The sequence below is a fragment of the Amphiprion ocellaris genome, chromosome 19 (genome assembly GCF_022539595.1).
Source record: "Amphiprion ocellaris isolate individual 3 ecotype Okinawa chromosome 19, ASM2253959v1, whole genome shotgun sequence".
Taxonomy (NCBI): Eukaryota; Metazoa; Chordata; class Actinopteri; family Pomacentridae; genus Amphiprion; species Amphiprion ocellaris.
In genome coordinates, this window is record NC_072784.1 from 16,058,680 (window position 1) to 16,078,803 (window position 20,124).

Sequence of the window (20,124 nt, forward strand, 5' to 3'; positions counted from 1 at the left end):
ATAGATTTGGTCGCAGGACATGCAAATTTACACAACAACTGTTTGTGTTAGTATTAATCATGTCCTCCAACTCTGGAATGACCAGAATTGGAGGACGTTTTACATCCCACCTATCAAATTTCAAATAATCCATGTACAAAATACTAAAACACAGTTGTTGTGTACAGTTGTTAACCCAAATATTTCTCAGAGTCGTCTGATATATTCCATGTTTCTACTGTCTTATAGCTGCAGAAGCTTCTCAGTGACACCTACCACACCCAAACTAGTCACACAGTAATCACACGCTACTCGTTATCACTATATGGTTATTGTAAAAAGCTGCTTCATTGTTTTACAGACAAGCGAGGTGTGAAGTTTTTCTAATTGTAGGCAAACGTTTGGACTAACAGACTCCATCCAGGAGAGTGTGCATTTGTACGATTTGTGGCTTCCCAACTTAGACATTTGTACTGGAAAACTTCTACTAGATTATGTGCTTACCTCGTTCTGGAATTGGTCAGTAAACTAGTTTAACGTTCTGCTGTTGTTTTACCTGTTTGTGCCGCTTGTGTTGCCTGCGAATCACGGACAGTGAAGGCAGGTTTACCTGATTAGCAGTGAGGGACTGAGGCAGGGGAGAACAGAAGAGAGGTTTCTGTAGTTATTGACATCCTAGTAAGAATATGGATGAACAGTGCTCAAGTTTATATGTGGGCCGTATGTCAGTAAAAACCACGTGATAGCTTTGTTTTTTATTCACATTTTGTTTTATTATAGGTTTTGCTCACCCCTCCCTCACCTGGGCAGGTGGTAGGGTCCATGAAGGAACGGCCGAGTGCTGAAGGTCAGTGATTGGTTGTAATCAAATAGTCTTTTTAAAAAAAAAAAAAAAAAAAAAAAAAAAAACTTTGGAAGTAAAGAGAGTAAAATGATTCTAAGCGATCTGAGCTAAGTTCAGTTCTTTAAATACTGAAGATATGTGCTTCAGTTAATCTTTTCTTATCTTCTTTATCAAAGTATACACTTGACCATCCTTTATTTATGAACAGAGTCAATGCCATCCCACAATTCTTTGCAGCTGTACCAAACCCTGCATTCCGATTTACATATTTTTCCTCTCACTATGGACTACAGCTACTCTTACAAAGTACACACTGTTGCATGCAGTACACACTCAAATAGCACACCCCACTTTGTCATAATATTGCGCCTCAAGCTTTGACTATCGTCACATAATCTGCTCAGATATTTTTGCTGTTGGCTGTATGAAACCACTTGAACTCAGGTTTGTTACTCAAGTGAGATGTTGCAGGTGTGTTCTGCTGCGTGGAGGATTGTGGATCAGAAAGGCTGGAAAAGCAGGCAAGCTTGCATTCTTTGAAATGTAAATGGATGTTGAAGAACATCTGGGAATTTCTGGAATATTTTTATTTGACACATCATGTATTGAGACACACTAAACCTTTTTCTGGCATACTATATAGTATGGAAGTATGGATATTGGAATTCAGTCATCGTGATGCACCATCCACTGCAGACCCACATCAAGACAATCCACCACTGCACAGTTACGTAGTGGCCTAGTGTAAGTGCAATCTGATTCTCTTACTAACAAAGTCCTGAGGAATTCTCCTTCACATCTTTCCTTGACCTTATCACCAGTTCCACCGATGCCAAAGAAAACTGTTTTGGAAAAGATGCGAGGTGTAATGTTTTTGGCTGTTCTTGAACAAGAGAGTTTTTTTTTTTTTTTTTTTTTAAAAACAAGTCAGTTCAGATGAAGTCCCTGATGATTATTTTTTATTCTGTTTGATTAAAAAATGGTTAATAAAGGCCATCTTTTCTGAAGGCTTCTCCAGCCTAAGTTGTTAGGCTGGTTTAACATACATTTGAAAAGTTTTTGTTCTCAACAACAATAATGATCTGACAGTCCCCTTATGATGTCATTTTCATGCTATGATTCTGCTTTTAAAGATATGATTGAGGAATTCATGAACCAAAAGTTTATTCCTTATCAGAAGCAACCTCAAGAACATCTTCATTTACAAAATGGTTGCTGTTCTACAGTAAATGTAATGCTCAAGTACTGCACCATCAGGGTAATAAAACAAAATGGACAGTCTTCTCTATCACTGTGTCTGGTTTATGGTGTTCCAACAGTATGACAACACTGCCACCATCTGGTCAGGCTGGAAATGACTACATTGCCCTCTATCATTTCAATCTAGCTTACTGTTATGTCAAATACAGTATAAAAAATGTTTGTTTTATCCGTTATATAGGTTGTGCAGGAGTTTTATAAATGTCCTTCATTGGCACATAAAGATACAGTACAATATCTTACTGCATTGCTTGAGTTTGTGAACTGTAAGACTCATCTGTTTGTTATCTTATGAACAAACTGTTTTCAAACTCCAATACCAGAAATCCAAGCCTTATTTGTGGAGCATACTTCACATAAGGCAATATGCTGTATAAAATTAAGGAGTTGAAAAAGGCATTTGTCACATATTTGATTACACATTGCATTTTGCCTTACAATAAATCAGACAGACCAGTTATTTACAGCTGTTTTCATTTCTTTTTATTGCATTTCTGCTACAAAGTTCAGATCAAGTGGTTTCCTGGGATTCACATTTTCATTTGTGTTAGTTTCACCTGGATAAAAAAAAACAAAATGTCAAAGTGCAAGCACACAGGTCCTCGTACATTATTCACAGCCTCTACAACTCACTCTGATCAACACTTACTCTGTTACTGAGGGTTCTCGGTAAGGTGACACTCAGCAACTACACCACAACTGATCACTTTTCCTGTCTCCATAGCAACCAGAATACCTAACAGGTGTGATGTAATTTGCCCACACCACCTGGGTCAGCCCTCAGCTCCGCTGTGGTGTTCAGGTTCAAGCATACGAGTGTAAAATACAGAAACACTTGACTGTAGAATAATTTAATACAAAATACGTAGAAAATAATGGCAATGAAATCTCTCTCCATCAGGACTTTGGCTACAACTTCAACTACAATATGTCTTTAGTGGTGACCTTCACTGCAGACTGGAGCAGTGATTTCCTATAATGTCACCTGGTTACAGATATTTGATACTGTGACTCAGCTGTTGCAGCATGTTTAACCACGGAATCCTTTTTCTACTCCTGTTTTCATCTCATGACTGGATGCAGTTCTTCTTCTGATGCCGCCGGCGGCTTTTGAGTCCTGTTGAAACAAAAGAAAATGGAAGAGTTAATTAAGACGTAGAAACCTTTACTTACATTTAAATCACAATTAGGGCAAGAATATCAGAATTTACTATTTTGTTGGCTGGATAAATTAGTATTACTATAAATTTCTGTACATTCTCTCCATTTACACTTTGGTACAACAATTTTAGCTTAAATATCAACACTTTATGTTAAATATACATCTTGAGTAGTTTATCTTGTTTTGTTTCAAATGGTACTAAAAAGCATTTTTTCAGTCATTTTCGTATTTGGTCTGCACCTTAAATAAGTAAATTACCAATTGATAGAAACTATATTGTGGAAAGGAATAATAATAGAATACTTAAAAATATCAACCATTCTTATGGTTTAGCTTCTAAAATAAAACTATTTCTGTTTTAAAACTTTTGCGAACTAAATATTTTTTGATTTTGGACTGTTAGACAGATTTTGGAAAACATCTCTCAATCTGGACAGTTGCTTCAAATGTTTTTCAGTGTTTTCAGACCAAACATCTAATCAAATAGTCAATAAAATATTAATCAGATTGATCAAAATGTAAATAATCTTGAAGCACAGCAGGTACTTCTCCACATACCGTCTTCGTCTCCTGTGTTAATGGTCTGCAGAGACATACTCCTCTGAATGAGCTTTGATGGCTTCTTGAACTTGGATTTCAGTGGTCCTGGTTTCTCAATGATCTCAAACGAGTCCTCCAGCTCATTTCCTGCGACACCGTTGGTCTCTGACACTTTATGGGTCGGGGAGGGACTCTGAGAAGTGACCACGCCTTCCTCTATAGTCTCTGTGCCCTGATTGCCTCTGCCCTTCAGGAAGTGCCTGAAGGAACTGCGTTTCTTCAGTCCACCTGCCTGGTTTTTCTTCTGGCCTCCCTTTCCGTCCTCATCCTCATTCTCTGTGGGTGAACCAGGACTCTGGGGAGAGACTCGGTCCACCTTCTCTTTGCTGTTGTGGAGGAAGCCGTTCTGCAGGCCATTCCCATGGTTCAGACCACTGACAGAGAGGTCCCTTTGAGTCGACAGGTCTTGTAGGGAACCTGTCAGGCCTACACTGTTCCCAAATACCAGGGAGTACTTGGGATTGTGGTATTTATGTGCAGGTACCTTCAGTTCGATCTGTCTGGAGTCCCCAACTGATACCTGAAAGCGAGACGTGGAGACGGGCTGAGGCAGGATTTGCTCAACCTTTGGCTTCCTGATGGGTGTAGGAAGAGGCGGCTTGGTGATGTTGAACTCCCGGTAGAGGTCCACCTGTTCAGACACAGCGTACAGCTCCCTGAAGTCATTGTCGAAGCAGTCCACGATTTGCCCCGACATCACAGTGATCGTGTTCCTGTCTATCCGAGACGAACTCCAGGTGAAACTGCAGGAAAAAGAGAAGAGTGTAAACCAAAACTGTGGTGGAAAAGAAAACAGGGGTGATAAAAACAATGGTGACTGATAAACTCATCATCAATAACAGAAACAAAATTGTTGTTTGATTGTATGGACAAACACCAATCGTGCTCGTAATAGCCTGTCACACCCCTTGATAACGGAGATTCTTAGCGTTATGTTCGTCTCCCAAGGCATGCTAGCTTGCAGCCCCCAGACTTCTCTTGATTGAGAATGAGGTCAGTGGGGTCATGGTTGCCTTTGCAAGATTGGCCTCATGCTCTAAAAACACCCACAACTTTGTGTTCTCCACCACTTCCACCTAAGCAACGCACTCTGGCGGCCTGGCGGACTTGATGCCAGGGTGCAGGATCCCTGTCTGGTGCTACCCGGTCCAGGAAGGCCACAAGGAACCTCAATCTCAGTGTGGTTATCAAGAATTAGAAAAAGTGCACGTCTCAAGATTTCACCAATCCCTTTAAAAGTGTCTTTAAACTGTACAGTAATACCTCTGTTTCATTCCTAAGGTATAGTGAAAGTAAACACACCGTACTGATACCACCAGCTACTTCTTTTATACTTTAGAATGAACACACTCTGCAAATCGCACCATCACTAATGATCACACAGCTGCAACCGTCATCCATAACCATGTTGAAAGCATTTTGTAATATGTCAGCACAGTATTTGTAGAGGTTCATAACAATCACACAGCCGTCGGCACACAGACCCAAATTTCGTGACATGAACTTCTAGTCATAATGAAGTTTCACATTTGAGTCAGAGCATGACTCACTTCACACGAATCAGGCTCTCCAGTTTTGACTTTGCTCGATTCCTGGTGTGTTAAGAGGTCGAACTGAAAGCTGCCTCGTCACTGATGTGGTCAGGAACATGGTTTGATGATGACGTGTGGAAATGTGTGATCTGAGTTCAGACACTGGCTGCTGCATGTAGGAACTTAAATCAGACTGTTTTTCCTGGAGTCTGGTTCAGGGGATTTGTCAGTTTCAAGTTTTGGTAGAGTTTTTGGTAATACTTAGTATTTATAAGTAGCACACAAATATTTGATAACTTGCTTATAATCCACTGAGACAAACAGATATAAGGGAACGTATTTGTTAATATACAGTATTTGCCAATAACTGAAACTTCTTGTGTTTCAATATATAGTGTTTTATGACTATATTGTTGTTATCGGTTTATACAGGGACTAAATTATTGTGCAAATGTGATGATAATCGCATACAGGGAAACCAAGATTCTACAGTTCATTCGCCTCATTTCATATATGCTTGAAGCTTTCACAATACAGATTAAAATATTAGCATTTCAAGTCTGGGATTTTTCATGCACAAAAAACATCGCTGTGAAACCTTTTTGTTACCACAGAGCGCCATGAACTGAGAATAACAACTTGCTTCAGCATCAATTCACTATTATGTCTCCCCATACATTCAAATAGTAAGGGTTAAAAAATGTAGGTCAGTATTTTTGTCTGAAGGTGGTTAATCATTTAATAGCAAGCACTCGGATATAAGTTTTGTTGCTTCCTCCTTCTAACTTCACACAGGTTTTAACATGTCTGACTCAGACATTAATCATTCCACAGGTTTATTATGCTTCACAGAGTGTTTAAGGGCTCATTAGCGTGCTGGCCTAACTGACTTTTTATTGTTTTGCAGACTGTTGGTTTTTGAATAACCGTTTCACACCTGCCTGCCTCTTAACATTTACATCTGAGTGTGGGAAACGGGCTGTCGTCATCAAGCTCTGGTTCACAAAAACAATGGAAAAAAGTACAAAATTGGAAATAACCCGTTTTTGAAGTAATTGCTGCTTAAAGCAATTAAAATGAAGCTGGATATGTTGTTATGCAAAAGTCGGTGTCGTGGTAGTCACTGCCGATTTTATGAGGTCGACCTACATTTATTAGCTAAGTTAGATTTAGCTCAACTCGCTAATTGCAGGTTACAGTAGAATATTAGCTTGATGCTATTGTGGAGAAACATTTCAAGAGAAAAACTCACCTCAATGATTGTACATGATCTAGAAATAAAAAACAGATTTACAAACATGTTTGATGTTTTTATATATACACTGTCCAATCCGCAAACAAATACCAAACAACTTAAGGAAATGTAAAACTATTTGAAAAATAAACACCACAAATAAAACATTTCTATACATATATTCAACTTAAAATTCATTTATCTGGTAAATTTTTCTCTGTAAAGCTTCCTGTACATGGAAGTAGAGGTTCAGATCAGGTTGCATTTGTGTGAAGAGGATATTTTTGGATCCAGGAATGTAAGTGCTGATAAAACCTCACTACATTCACTTGTACTTTTAAAATTCTGTGACCAGACAATAACTCCTGTCATGCGAGCTAAACTTGAACAAATTCAGACAAAAATATATAAGAATAACCTCAAATTCTCAAACACATGTGTAAATCTGGTGTTAACTTGGAGCCAATCAATTTTGAGTCATTTGTCACTGTTCCCAGGACCAATTTCTCACCAAAAACTCATCAGTAAAGTGACAGAGGTTCATAACATGGTTATTCTAATTTTGTGCCTCATGTGATCACTAATCCTTTATAAAAATGAATGAAAATTCTTTTTCAATATTACTATATATCATTGCCAGTATAATTTCGAGCAATCACCTTGTTACACAATAAGACCATTTGATAGAGAAACTGGATTGTGTGCAATAGTGAAACTGACCAAATGAGTCTCTTCTGTGACTTTGAACGGCCACATTCAGACAGAAATATTTTATTTTTATTAACTCACATTAAAAGCATGCATATAAAGACTTTCTGAGCAGTCAACACCAACTCTAATTAAGCTAAATATCTTTCATTGTTTGTCAGATAATCACATCTCAATCTATACTACGCAACAGCCACACTACAGACAGGAGGTAAACAATGAAACCACAAGGTCAGGAAACTTCCCTTTTGATGCCAAAGAGCGGGTCTGACAAAATATGTCGAGACTTTGATGAGAAAAAGAACATTGCCGTACATTCAGTAAAAACCACAATAACAATGTGATGATGTGACTGGAAGAAACAGGTCTGTGTGATTTGCATATTTCATTTGTACCTCTAAAAATTTTAGATATGAGAAAACTTCAGTGCAACTAGGTCACTTAAATCAAATTTTTACAGGCCTTGTAACACAGAAGCTGTTTGTATGAGTCTGTGCATGATGCAGATACAGTTAACAGCCAAGCTTCCACATAATTGGCAAGCAAAGTTATTAAATGTCACCAAACATTTTGAAAAGAAAAAGCGAACTAGGCATGGTTCTATTACTTTCTTTTACGGGAATAAGCTGCATAGTTGTAGTAATGAAGGTGGCAGTACAGGTGACGTTACACGTGGCTGAAATAAACAGAACGGAAAAAGTCATAAGCAAAAAACAGAAGAAAACTAAGAAACAAATGAGATGATAGTAGCCTTTCGGAACTGATTGAAATCGTGAAAGCTGTAATTTTTCTTTCATGTCAGCGGGTATCGGTCATGTTTTATGCTGTCCAGAGGCTAAGACAATGAAAAAATGTAAATATTTGCTGTGTCAGAACAACAAAATAACTGTTTTTGCAAAATTCTGTGAGCTTTTCACCCAAATTTTGCTGTTTCCATTTACTTATTCTAATGCAATACTTCAAAATGTGCTTAACAATACTTGATAGAAACAGGGCTACTGACAATTTGACAGTTGTTCATAGTACTTTCTCTATATACTGAGGTATTTATTTTAATTTTTTAAACTTTTATATTTTATCTTATAGGCTTTGTAATGTGCATCTTTCCAATACTAAATTTTTCCTGCTTTTTCACCAAAGAAAATAAAAAAGAAACAATCTGTGAGTTGAATATGCTGCTGGATATTCACCTGTAAGAACCAAACATGACTTTCTCTCCATCCACCAGCATGTATTTGGAGCTCAGGGATCCGGGCAGTTTTCCAAAGGACAGGGCCAGCCCTGCTCCTCTCACCATCCGCACTCGCAGATTCTGCAAAGAAACACCCGCCTGATTACACATTTCACCCGACTTAGCATCACACAGCTGGTCTGAGTAAACGCACTCAGTTATCAGATGTCTCCGGCTGTATCGTGCATGACTGGTTGATCTATAGAGAGGCCAGGTCACACCTTGTGACATAAAGTCAACCTTCTCAACATATAAAAGCAAAAAACCCAAACCCTTTATCCACATGTTTACTTACAGGGAAGAGAAAGGAAAAAGAAAAACAGAAAGCCAACGTCAATACTGAGTAAACAAACTGGGAGGAGGCTTTTCTCGCTGTGGAGGTGAAGCATCGAGTTACAGTCTTTGGATCTGCTGTCCGCATCTATGAATGTTCATTTGTAAGAAGTAAGAGTAACAGAGCCCGGCTCTCTGAAAAGGCCTTTCACAGCCTTATCAACTGACACCACACTGGGCAGCTCTTCCAGTGCTCCAGATAGACCAGACTGTAGCGGCAAAACTGTGCGTACAGCAGATAAGGCTGGTATTGTGTCCCTGTGGAGATAGAATAACAGTGTGGCTCAGTGAACCGCTGTTCACTCTTAATCTACATCATTTCTCAGGTTCTGCAACACATTAAACTCAAGCCTTGAATGCATTTAATAGGGATGCTTTACTTCTGCAGCAATTCAGCATTTTCAGGGTATTCCATTGAAATCTTGTATTTTATACCTTCCCATTGAAAAACTTTATTAACCGGTTTTACTTCCTAGGAATTTGTTTTGTATTATTACCCCTATTTTCCACAAGTTTATTTCTAATAGAGTTTTACATGTTTCCTTTTCTCCATTTTAATGCATATTAATCTATTACTTTTAGCTACTTCAACCAGTTATGTTAGTAACTGCTATTTATTACATTCTGATACTTATTTTAACAGTTTATCCATTAGGCTAAGCTAACATCAGCTATTCCCACTGTTTATCCATTAGCAAACAACTTTAGCTGTTTATCCAAGATTTTCAGTTAACTCTTTCAATAGTTTCAGTTGTTTTTAGCTTTATCAACCATTTACCTTTGACTTTTAGTTAACTTACTGTTTATCCATACGTTTAGGGAACGGTTTCATCTGTTTAGAAATAGCTGAAATGTTATAGTTAGCTAAGAGTTAAAGATTTACCTTTTAGCTAAAAGCAAATTATGACAGTTTCCATTAGTATTTCAACAATTAATCCATAACTTCTAGCTTTTTCAAACATTTACACTTGACCGCTTGCTAAATAGTTCAGGTGTTTCTAATAACTTGAAAAAGTTAGGCGTTAAAGATTTATCTTTCAGCTAGAGGTAGAGGATATATCTTTTACTATGGCTAACGATTTACCAGAGCTAGCTAGCTCTTTCAACTGTTATTTCATGACTTTGCGACAGACTGGCGACCTGGCTAGGGTGTCCCCTGCCTTCGCCTGAGTCAGCTGGGATAGACTCCAGCCCCCACCCCCACCCCATGACCCTAATGAGGATTAAGCAGTGTATAGATAATGGATGGATGGATGGATGGATGGATGGATGGATGGATGGATGGATGATAAATCTTGTACTTTTTGCTTTTTTAAATGTTTATCCATTACTTTTGGCAAATTATTTCAACCATTTATCTTTTACTTTTGGCTAATTATTTAAAATACTTTCAGCTATGTTTTAGCTTTTCCACCGCCTTGCTAATTAGTTTATACATATTTAGAATATGGTATTTGCAGATGACTAGATATTAATTCAAATCATAATTCCTGTTTTCAAATCAGTTGAGCTGCTTCCACTACTGAAGTACCCCTGTGTTTTATATCCATGTAGTAAGAGCATTATTTTACTATCCAATTTTAAAAGAACTGTCAAAACCAAAAGCTTTTTTTACATGCAATTACAACATTAATTTGATCTATGTGTATTGTAATTAAATGACCCTTCTTAAATGTAGCTCAAATTAGCTTGCAAACCGTAGATGTGGACAAACTGTTACTAAAACTTCACAGTTTAGTACCTTAGCTGGCTTAGTAGCTAATTAGCTTATAAAGTTAAACTGCTCTATTAGTAAGTTTGATAGTTTGATATTTAAAAAACAAAACAAAACAACACTGACACATATGGGTGTTTTTTGACCCATTTACAGTAGATTACAGGTAGATTATAGCTTTGTGGGAATTTCCTAAAGAGCCTAACATGATGAATAAATTTTAATCCAGTTACTTCAGTCACCGTCAGTTAGAGCAGTGACTCACTGATCTGTTTCCCATGTTCATCTGCTCTTTATGTGGAGAATTAGTGAGCCTCCTCCCTGTGCAGCGGTGTGTCATGCTGTGTTTGCAGAGCTCCGTCTCCTCACCCGCAGATGCACCGCATTAATCTGCAGCCGAGAGCACATATCCAGGAAGTGAGGCACTCCTTTGGCCTCCAGCACCACGTAGACTGCCACCCCACGCCGGGACGAGGCATCCAGCAGGTCCTGGAGGATCTGCAGGTCTGTCAGGAGGTCCATGACGATGGCCACCGCCTAGAAAACACACAGGGGGGGGCAGAAGAATGTTTATAGGTACTTTATAGGCACCTTACCTGCATACATCCATTTAGATTCTCTATTTGACAGGTGCAGTTACTTTGGAGATTCGCATTTCAAACACAAAGTGTATTCATGTAGCACCGCTCTTGTTGACACACTTAATAATGCATTTGTCTCTCTACTAAACTATGCTACAGGGATGTGAGGCTTAACAACATTAAAAAAAAATCAAATGTACTGTATATTAAATCAGTTTTACAGCTCTATAAAAGTAAATGCCATATATATAAAATTAAAGTTAGCTTGATTATGCTTGATTAAATGGAAGGTTTTCATGCAAATTTGAAGGAAAAATTAAAAAACTAATGACATATATTGCTTGTATTGCAGCCAAATGTCCTTATGACAGCTTGTATTGAGGATTGCTGCACTAAGTACTTTTCTTTTCAATGCTTTTAGTACATTTTCTTTAATAAATGTGCATACTTGAGCACAATTTTTGAATGCAGGACTATTTTTACAGTATGGTATTTCTTCCCCTAATGAAACATATGTGACACATGCTACAAAGGACGGAGTTTATCAAGCCATTCAGATCAGATTTATTGTAAAATGGTTGTAATATACAAAAGATAATATAAAATGATTTTTTTTTAAAACACTACAGCAAACTCCCCCTGTCAGTTTGCCAATGGCCTCGAGGCATCAACTTGCTATCACTGTTATGATTCAAAATTTAAACTCCTCATTCTCCGAAGCAGTTGCAGGTGATACCTCAGCAGAACTTGTTTTTCCAGGTGGTTAGAGAAGTTACCAAAGACAGTTTGGACATAATCCAGCGACGTTTGTCATTCAAAGGCACCGCTAAGCATTTCAACATCCGTGTCTAAGTTCAGGAGCCGAACAAACTGGATCTGAGCTACACTGTGATAGGTTCACAGTGCATGAAGTTTAACAATACACCAAATATTTTATTACGCTATTATGACGGCTGTTAGCAATGAAGTGTTTTACGGCCTCCAAATGTTTTTCCATCACTGAGTGCAGCTTAGAATTTTCGCTCGTCACTTTAGACTGATCATGTGAGTGTTTTTCCATTTCCTTATTGCCGCTTTACAGTTACATGTTCGGGCCTGATGCAGCAGACTCACAACAAGTTCTCCTGACAGACAGAAGTTTAAACGACAACAATCATTAAAAGGAAAACATGAGTATCAGTGACGTGTGTGTCATCAAGTGCACAAGATCTCTTTTTTTGAAAAAAAAAAAAAAAAACACCCGGGAAGGAGAGAGTCATAAGTCTTTCAGTTTATATCCACCTGTTTCAGGATTTTTCAGCAATAAAAGTATTTTTAGACAACGCTTTGGTCTGAAATCAAGGATCTTACTAACATTATCAGATGAAGTTTTGTGTTTGTGGCTCTTTAAGGATTAATTGTAACAGAGCTGCATAAGAACACTAATCTAACATGTGTTTTGATGAGGGTTAAACTGGGATTTGTGATTTATTTTTTTAGAATATTTACTTTAATTGTTGCAACACAAACTTTACTCCATTCACCTCCATTACATTCATGATGTTTCAGAGTCAGAGAAATCTTTTTCTTCTTCTTCTTCTTCTTCTTCTTCTTCTTCTTCTTCCTCTTCTTCGTGTCCACTGAAATGGAAAAGTGCCTGTTTTATATGTTTGACTGGGCTTGTTGTCTTTCTTGATGTGTGATCTGATGGAAAAGCATTCCAGCGTGGCCGTTCAGCACAAGTACAAACACTTGAGCCTTCTGACATAGCTGGATAACGCCTAATTATTTCTATTCTGGCACAACTGGGCTCACAGTTTTGTTTCAGGTTCATAGATATTATGTTAAAAATAAGATTTCTTTCTCTTTTCTTTGCCTTTTCACATACAAACTTAGACTTATATGGCATTTTGTACAGTTTCATTTTCACTCCTGTATGTAGCTGAACCTGTAATTCTCCACCTGCCACCTTTCATAGTTCACACATCCGGGCTGCAGATCTTGGTTACTGATAAAGATCTCCTAAAGAGTCAGTCCTGATTCGTATATGTGGATGTCTGTCACAAGTCTGTCAAGAAACTGGCAGGATTTCAGGAGTGGATGATTTCTTTTACCTCAAGGGGACCAATCTCAGCATATGATTGGCTAATTAATCAGACAGCTTCTATAAAAACGTAATAACTTCTGTGTGAAAGTACATTCAGTTAGCTGCACCGTCTGCCCTGTTTCATCATGCCCGTATCTCGTCGCCCTGCAGCCTCAGGCGCTGCATGTCTGACCAATCACAAGTGAGCGTTCCTCTCTGGAGCTTCAGTTTTCATACCTTGGAGGGGAGCCAATCAGAGCGAGCCGAGTGGGTGAGAGAAATAAAGAGGAGGCTTGTTAGCCCGGACTACAGGACAGTGGGGGAGGTTTAATCTCTGCTGCATGCCCTGATGTGAAGCTGACATTTGGAGTCTCCATCAGCACCATCTATGACTCAGCCTGTTAAAACTTGCACATGACTCTCCCGTTCATGTAGCTTTCATTGCTGCTACGGGCCTCTTTAACCCTGTCAAACTGGAAAACTCTGCCCTTTGTCTCATCTGATCCTGTGGACACATGTTACTATTGTTCATTATCATACTTGTTCTGTGTCTGGAAGTACAAAGACGGCCATCAAAAACACGTGCAGCAAAAAAAAAATGAAATAACTGAGCAGTAATTGTGACTTAAGTTTGTTGTGAAAACAACCTCAGTGCGAAGTTCCGACAGTAAAAATAAATAAATAAATAAATAAATAAAATCCTGTAAAATAATGTTGAAAATCTGGCAGCACAAATTAAAATACATTTTAAAATAATGTAAAATAATGACATTTTCATCTGACAGCAAAACTGTGTAATTTTACGGTCCGCATTTTAGAAGAAAAAACTACTTTTTTATATACGGTTTTGACCTGTTTTTTTATGGTTAAAATGTAAAGGAATACTTTTTTCTTTGTTTTTTCTGTTTATCATCTGTAATATTACAAAACAGAAAATCTGTAAGATAGTAAAGAATGTATGTACTCTGTTCAGTCCTTAATATACATAATTTTTCTTTCACGTAACTGCAAATTTCTGTAAAGTGATGATATTTTTTGTTGATTTAAACACAGTAAAAACAATATAATTTTACAGTCACACATTGTAAAAGTATGAATTCTTGTTTGTAAAAACACTTTATTAATGGCTACTTTTTTGTTTGTTTTATAGTTTGGCCTTTTTTTTACATTCAACATGTAAATCAACACTTTTTTTCTGTGATTTACTAGATATTATCTGTAATTTAATGAACAGGGAAAATCTGTACAACAGTTTAAAAAATTACGCACTATTTTTCAGTTCTTAAGATACATAATTTTTCTTCAAATAATGTAAATTATCTGTAAAATAAAGATTTTTTTAACTTGAATATAGCAAAGAATAGTGTAATTTTATGGTCAAACATTGTAAAAGGACAAATTACCATTTGTAAAAATGGAGATTTTGATGTGGACAATATTTCTTTTTTCACTTAACATATACATTAATACCATTTTCTGTGTTTTTTCTGGTTATTATCTCTAATTGACACAAACAGCAAAAATCTGTCAAACTTAAAAAACAGTTTAAAAAATCATTTTCTATCATATACACAATTTCCTGTCAAATGATGCCAAAAATAGAAAATAAAAATAAAATAAAGGAAAAAATCTAAAAATAAAATAAAAGGACTTTATAAGTCAAAAAAGAATAAATTATACTTTACAAAAAGATATATTTTTTATGTTTACAGTTTTGGTCTGCGTTGTGCAATTAACTTGTAAATTTATGCTTTTTTCTGTGATATTATTTGTAATTTAACAAAGCACAGAAATCTGCAAAATAACAGAGTTTTTAAAAAAAAAAATCCAGGATAATTTTCTTTTTTACAGTGTAGGTTATCATCAATTTATATGTTAATCATCTATTCATAATCAGTTACTTTAGAAACACACTGATGTATTTTCAGGTTGAAGTTGCTTCCAGTAATGTGACATACATGTGTGTTCCATAAGTAAGGTAATAAAAAAAAAACAGGAACAAAAGAAAGAGAGACCTCAGGCCTTTTTGAAGAACAAGCTTTTAGTCTGAAGAAGCTTCTTTGTCAACGTGTGGAATAAAAGTTTCTGTTGTGGTCAAGAAGAATTTAGGATAAACCTGTTGAAGCGTTTGTATCACACTGTGAATAAGCTGTTTGTGATTCTCTTTGACAGAGTCTCTACAAATTCTGCAAATTTTTTTAACTACTTATGAAGAACATATACGAAAAATACTGTTTATATGCATCTGCATGAGTTTAAGGATGTAAAAATTGTCATTTTTTAAAAATCAACTTTTCCCAACATTTCTACTTTTACTGCCTCACGTGGACCCTAAGTGTCAGATCACACGTGCAAGCTGAGACACAAAGTAGCTGTTAAAGGCAGCGGATCATGATAATGCAGGCTTGAGGTCATAAATCTCAACTGTCACTTTTCTGTTCATTTCCATTTGAAGCAGAAAAACTGACAAACTTGTTGAAGCCTGCATGAATTGCCCGTTTTTTTGTGAAGTTGACTGCGCTGGAATCCCTGTAATTATCTAGGAATTGAATCTGAATTACATAGAATATCTGCAAAAACATCCCACAGGTAAGCAGCACTGTTGTGAAATACACAAAACTCCCCTTTACAGTTCTAAAACAATATGATTAAATACTACTTAATGTTAGTTTTAATTTATAGTTTGCTTGAAATCATTAACCTTTCACTTAAAAAGAACTCACCTTTCTCATAAATTATCTACATTTTTACTCAAGACTCAAGTTGTTTTCATTACTATTTAATTTCTCAACTAATCAAATCTTTGCTTTGTCTATAAAGAGAGAAAAATGCTTGAAGATGAAGGTAATGAAGGTTTCAGGTGGATTTTTTTTTTTTATCTCAACAACAGTCCAAAACACAATGATGCACACTTGTCATTATATTTTTCTTAAAAAGCAGGGCTGTAAATGAAGATTATTTTAATTATTGATTATTTTCCTGATTTTTATCTAAAAAATATCTCAAATAAGTAAGTCTGGATGTCTTGTTTTGTTCACGTAACTGTCTAAAACATAAAGGTTTCATTTCACTATCATACACTGCCTATTCAAACAAAAGTCGCCACTTGGATTTAACTATACAAATAGGAAAGAGCCTTCCATTGGATAATTACTGCAGTGATGAATATGTTTCAGCTGCAACAACTTATTTAACCCCAGCTGATGCAGTGAGGAGCTTCTCATTTCTTAAACAACCGTGTCAGACAACATATTCTGTGATCACGGAAAAGATGTTAATCTGTCTCAGAAGGGTGAAATTATTGGCCTGCATCAACCAAAGAAAACAGCTAAGGAGATTTGTGAAACTACTAAAATCAGGTTAAGAACCGTCCAACGCATCATTAAAACCTGAAGGACAGTGGTGAACCATCATCTTAGAGGAAAAAACTCTTAGATGATCGTAGGAAATCAACAGATGAATTCACGGCTCTGTTTAATAGTGAAAGTAAGACCATTTCCACACGCTCAATGTGAAGGGAACTCAAAGGATTGGGACTAAACAGCTCTAAGAAAACCACTGATCAGTGAGGCTAATCAGAAAAAAAAGACTTCAATTTGCTGGGTAGCATAAAGATTGAACTCTGGAGCGATGAAAGAAGTTCATGTGGTCTGATGGTCTGATGAGTCCAGATTTACCCTGTTCCAGAGTGATGGGGGCATCAGGGTAAGAAGAGAGGTGGATGAAGTGATGCACTCATCATGTCTAGTGCCTACCAGCCTGTGGGGGTTAGGGTTATGATCTGGGGTTGGTCAGGTTCAGCAACATTATGTTCCCAAAGAATGAGGTCACCTGAATATACTGAGTGATCAGGTCTTTCCATCAGTAGTTTTTTTCTAATTTGATTACTACTAAATTGTCACAGCTGTAAACAGAAGCATGTTAAAAGCTTGAATTTGTGACTTTTTGGTGTTTTCTGTTTAAAAAAAATAACTCAAAAGATGAATAAAGTAGTAAAATATTTGCCGGTAATCTTATTTTGACCGATTAATTGACTGATTTTTTCACCTCCAATGTCCGCACCAACATTTTCACTGCTATTTAATCACTGACAAACTATAATTTCCTCAGACTGTCATGAGTTCATACAGACGGGACACATGAACAGTGACAGTAATCACTCTTAGTCTTTGTCACGGTCACATGATCACCTGCACCCAATCAGAGTGGATGTTACTGAGCCATTATCCAGCTGTCGGCTATCTAGGTCAGGGACTTTTTATCTTTTAGTGCACCGCAGAGTAATAAAAGAGTTTTCTGTTTGTTTTTAAGGTCAGCTTGTAAAAGATGACACATCAAGTCGAGCAGCTTTGTTCAGTAAGTCCAACATCTTCCTGCTTCCTTCCTTACAGGTGCAGGAACGTCACTGCACGCACGCCGTCAATGTTTTTAGACCTTAATCAATCAACAACTCCGCATTCAAGACGTCTGTCAGACAAAAATCATTAGTTAAAACTTCTCAAATGTGAACAGCTGTTAATTTTCTTTGTTTTATTCCTGATTTGTTCATAAATGAAAGGTATAAAATTGTAATATTACGCGGCAATAAAAGACTGTCTGTCCCATAAGACACTGAATAGTCAGTTTGTCCAATTCTTAGCTATTTATTATTGGAATCAGTAAATTAGGGGGAAAATAATGAGCAAAAATTCTTAACTAAAGTGTGTCATATGTGAATAACTGCAGATAACTACATGTCTAAATTGCATATCTTTGCGTTTGGGTCTCAATCTGAATTATCTTTCACAATTTTTTGCGCCCGTTATTGTTTTTATGATGTTTGACTGAGATTTTTAAAAATTTTTTTGCCTGATTCTTACATAAATAAAAGTTATGCTGCGTATCATTGTTTATAGGGCTGAATCAATCAGCAGTTCTTCATATAAGAAGATTTTTCAAGCAAAATTATTGGTTAAAGCTTCTTAAATTTGAGTATTTGTGAACTCTCCTTGTTTTATAAATGTGTAAATTGAATATCTTTGGGTATTTTTTGCAGCCATTATGGTTTTTGAGTTAAAGAATTACATTCTTACATTGATTTTTCAAGCGAAAACCCTCAGTGAAAACCTCAACTAGGTGAATATTTAAATATTTTCTTCATTTTAAGAACACGTAAACCGGACATCTTTGGGTCTGAACCTGAATCAGAGTCATTTTATTGATTCTATCATGGCTTGCTTGACTTTTCTTGCCTGATTCTTAGATAAATAAAGGTAAAGTTTTGCTGTATATTATTGGTCACAGGTCAGAATCAATGAGCACATCATCACAAATGAAGATTTTTCTAGCAAAACCCCTTAGTTTAAGCTTCTTTGATATGAGTAACTGCAGGTTTTCTTTGCTTTATAAATGTGTAATGTCAATATTTTGTGAACTTGGACTGAATGTGATTGCTAAGAAAACATTTTTCATTATTTTCTTCAGCTCTTTCAATTTTTATGATGGTTTTTATTGAATTTTCTGTCAATTTCCTCCTGATTCTGACACACATAAAGGTGTAAAGTTCTGAAATAACTAGCAGTACAAGGACAAGGCACAAAGACTATTGAGCGTGTCTTATTCTTACTTTGCCATTTATTACTAAAGTCAAAGACGTAGGGTGAGAATTATAAAAACCAAAAATTTCTAGAGGTGATTCAGTCAACATAACACATTTAAGACATTTTCCAAGCAAAGATCCTCAGTTAAAGCTTCTCAAATGTTATTAATTGCAGATTTTCTATGTTGTAAAAATCTGTAAATTGAAAATCCCAAAGTTTGGAACTGAGTCTGAGACATTTTTCACTATTTTCTACAGCCCTTAACGTTGTGTGATGGTTTTCTTGCCAGATTCTTTCAGAAATTACAGTCTCACATCAAACATTCAAGCAAAAATCCTCAGTGAAAGCTTCAAGAAGCTGAATATTTGCAGATTTTCTTTGTTAAATGAACATGTAAATTTAACTTCTTTATGGCTGGAGCGGAATCTGAGACGTTTTTTACTATTTTTTGATGCCCTTTTTGTTAATATGGAAGTTTGATTGGATATTCCTGCCTGATTCTTATATAAATACAGGTATAAAGTTCTAATGATAACCAGCAGTACAAGGATAAGGCACAAAAACTATAAAGTGTGCCTTAATCTTACTTTGCCATTTACTATCAGAGTCAATAAAGTGGGTGAGATTATTGAAAGAGTCAAACGTGTTCTGAACAGGACAAAATAATGATTAATTTATTATTAACTGTCTCTGTTATAGATTTGTGTGTTTAACTTGTGTTGCAAACCAGATTAAAGTGTGTTTCTTCTTCTGGCTGGCCCTGAGCTGTTACCTTGAGTGATTTCTGGATGAGCCTCCTCACCACCTCCTTGATGTGCGGTCCGGGCTCTTTGGGCGGGTGTGTGTACACGGACACCCGGGTCACCCCCTTGTAGACGCCGCTGCTGCCGGGCCAGCCGATGTCCAGAGACGGGACCTCGGTGTCGGACATCTGCGGCCAGTAGGTGGAGTGAACCCCGGAGTCCGCGCTGGAGGAGCCCTTGGACCTGTCCTGCTCTCCGGCCTCGGAGTCGCTGTCGGCGTCGTACTCCTGGAAGCTCTTGCGGATGAGCTTGACCTCCTGGGCGCACAGGAAGTCCTTGGTGTTGTCCTCCTGCAGCCGCATCTTGAACGCGCCGTCTCCGTTACGCAGCAGCTGCTCCAGGGCCGCGCGCTGCTCCTCGCTGTAGTAAAACTCCGGTCGGCTCTCCGGTATCTTCTCGTTCACGTGCTCATCGTCCATGCACACGAGCTGAGACTCCGCCATGATCCCCGGTGCTCCCGCTGCTCCCGGTGCTGCTGCTCCTTCTGCTTCAACTGCCT

General features: G+C 37.2%; 1 protein-coding gene across 1 annotated transcript; it reads right to left on the minus strand.

Annotated features, from left to right (window-relative positions):
- Positions 1-2,551: 2,551 nt before the first annotated feature.
- Positions 2,552-20,124, minus strand: fam83fa (family with sequence similarity 83 member Fa). Its single transcript, XM_023261510.3, has 5 exons — positions 19,595-20,124; positions 10,967-11,134; positions 8,510-8,631; positions 3,804-4,588; positions 2,552-3,200 (listed from the first exon to the last, which is right to left on the minus strand). Exons 1-5 carry the CDS (start codon positions 20,066-20,068, stop codon positions 3,151-3,153), a joined length of 1,599 nt encoding a protein of 532 aa, XP_023117278.1. The 5' UTR covers positions 20,069-20,124; the 3' UTR covers positions 2,552-3,150.

Coding starts and splice junctions, on each gene's coding strand:
- fam83fa (XM_023261510.3), bottom strand. CDS start 20,068: ATGGCGGAGTCTCAGCTCGTGTGCATGGACGATGAGCACGTGAACGAG. Junction 11,135..19,594: donor TCATCCAGAAATCACTCAAG/GTAACAGCTCAG, acceptor TGTGTTTTCTAG/GCGGTGGCCATCGTCATGGA. Junction 8,632..10,966: donor TTAATGCGGTGCATCTGCGG/GTGAGGAGACGG, acceptor GTTTCTTTGCAG/AATCTGCGAGTGCGGATGGT.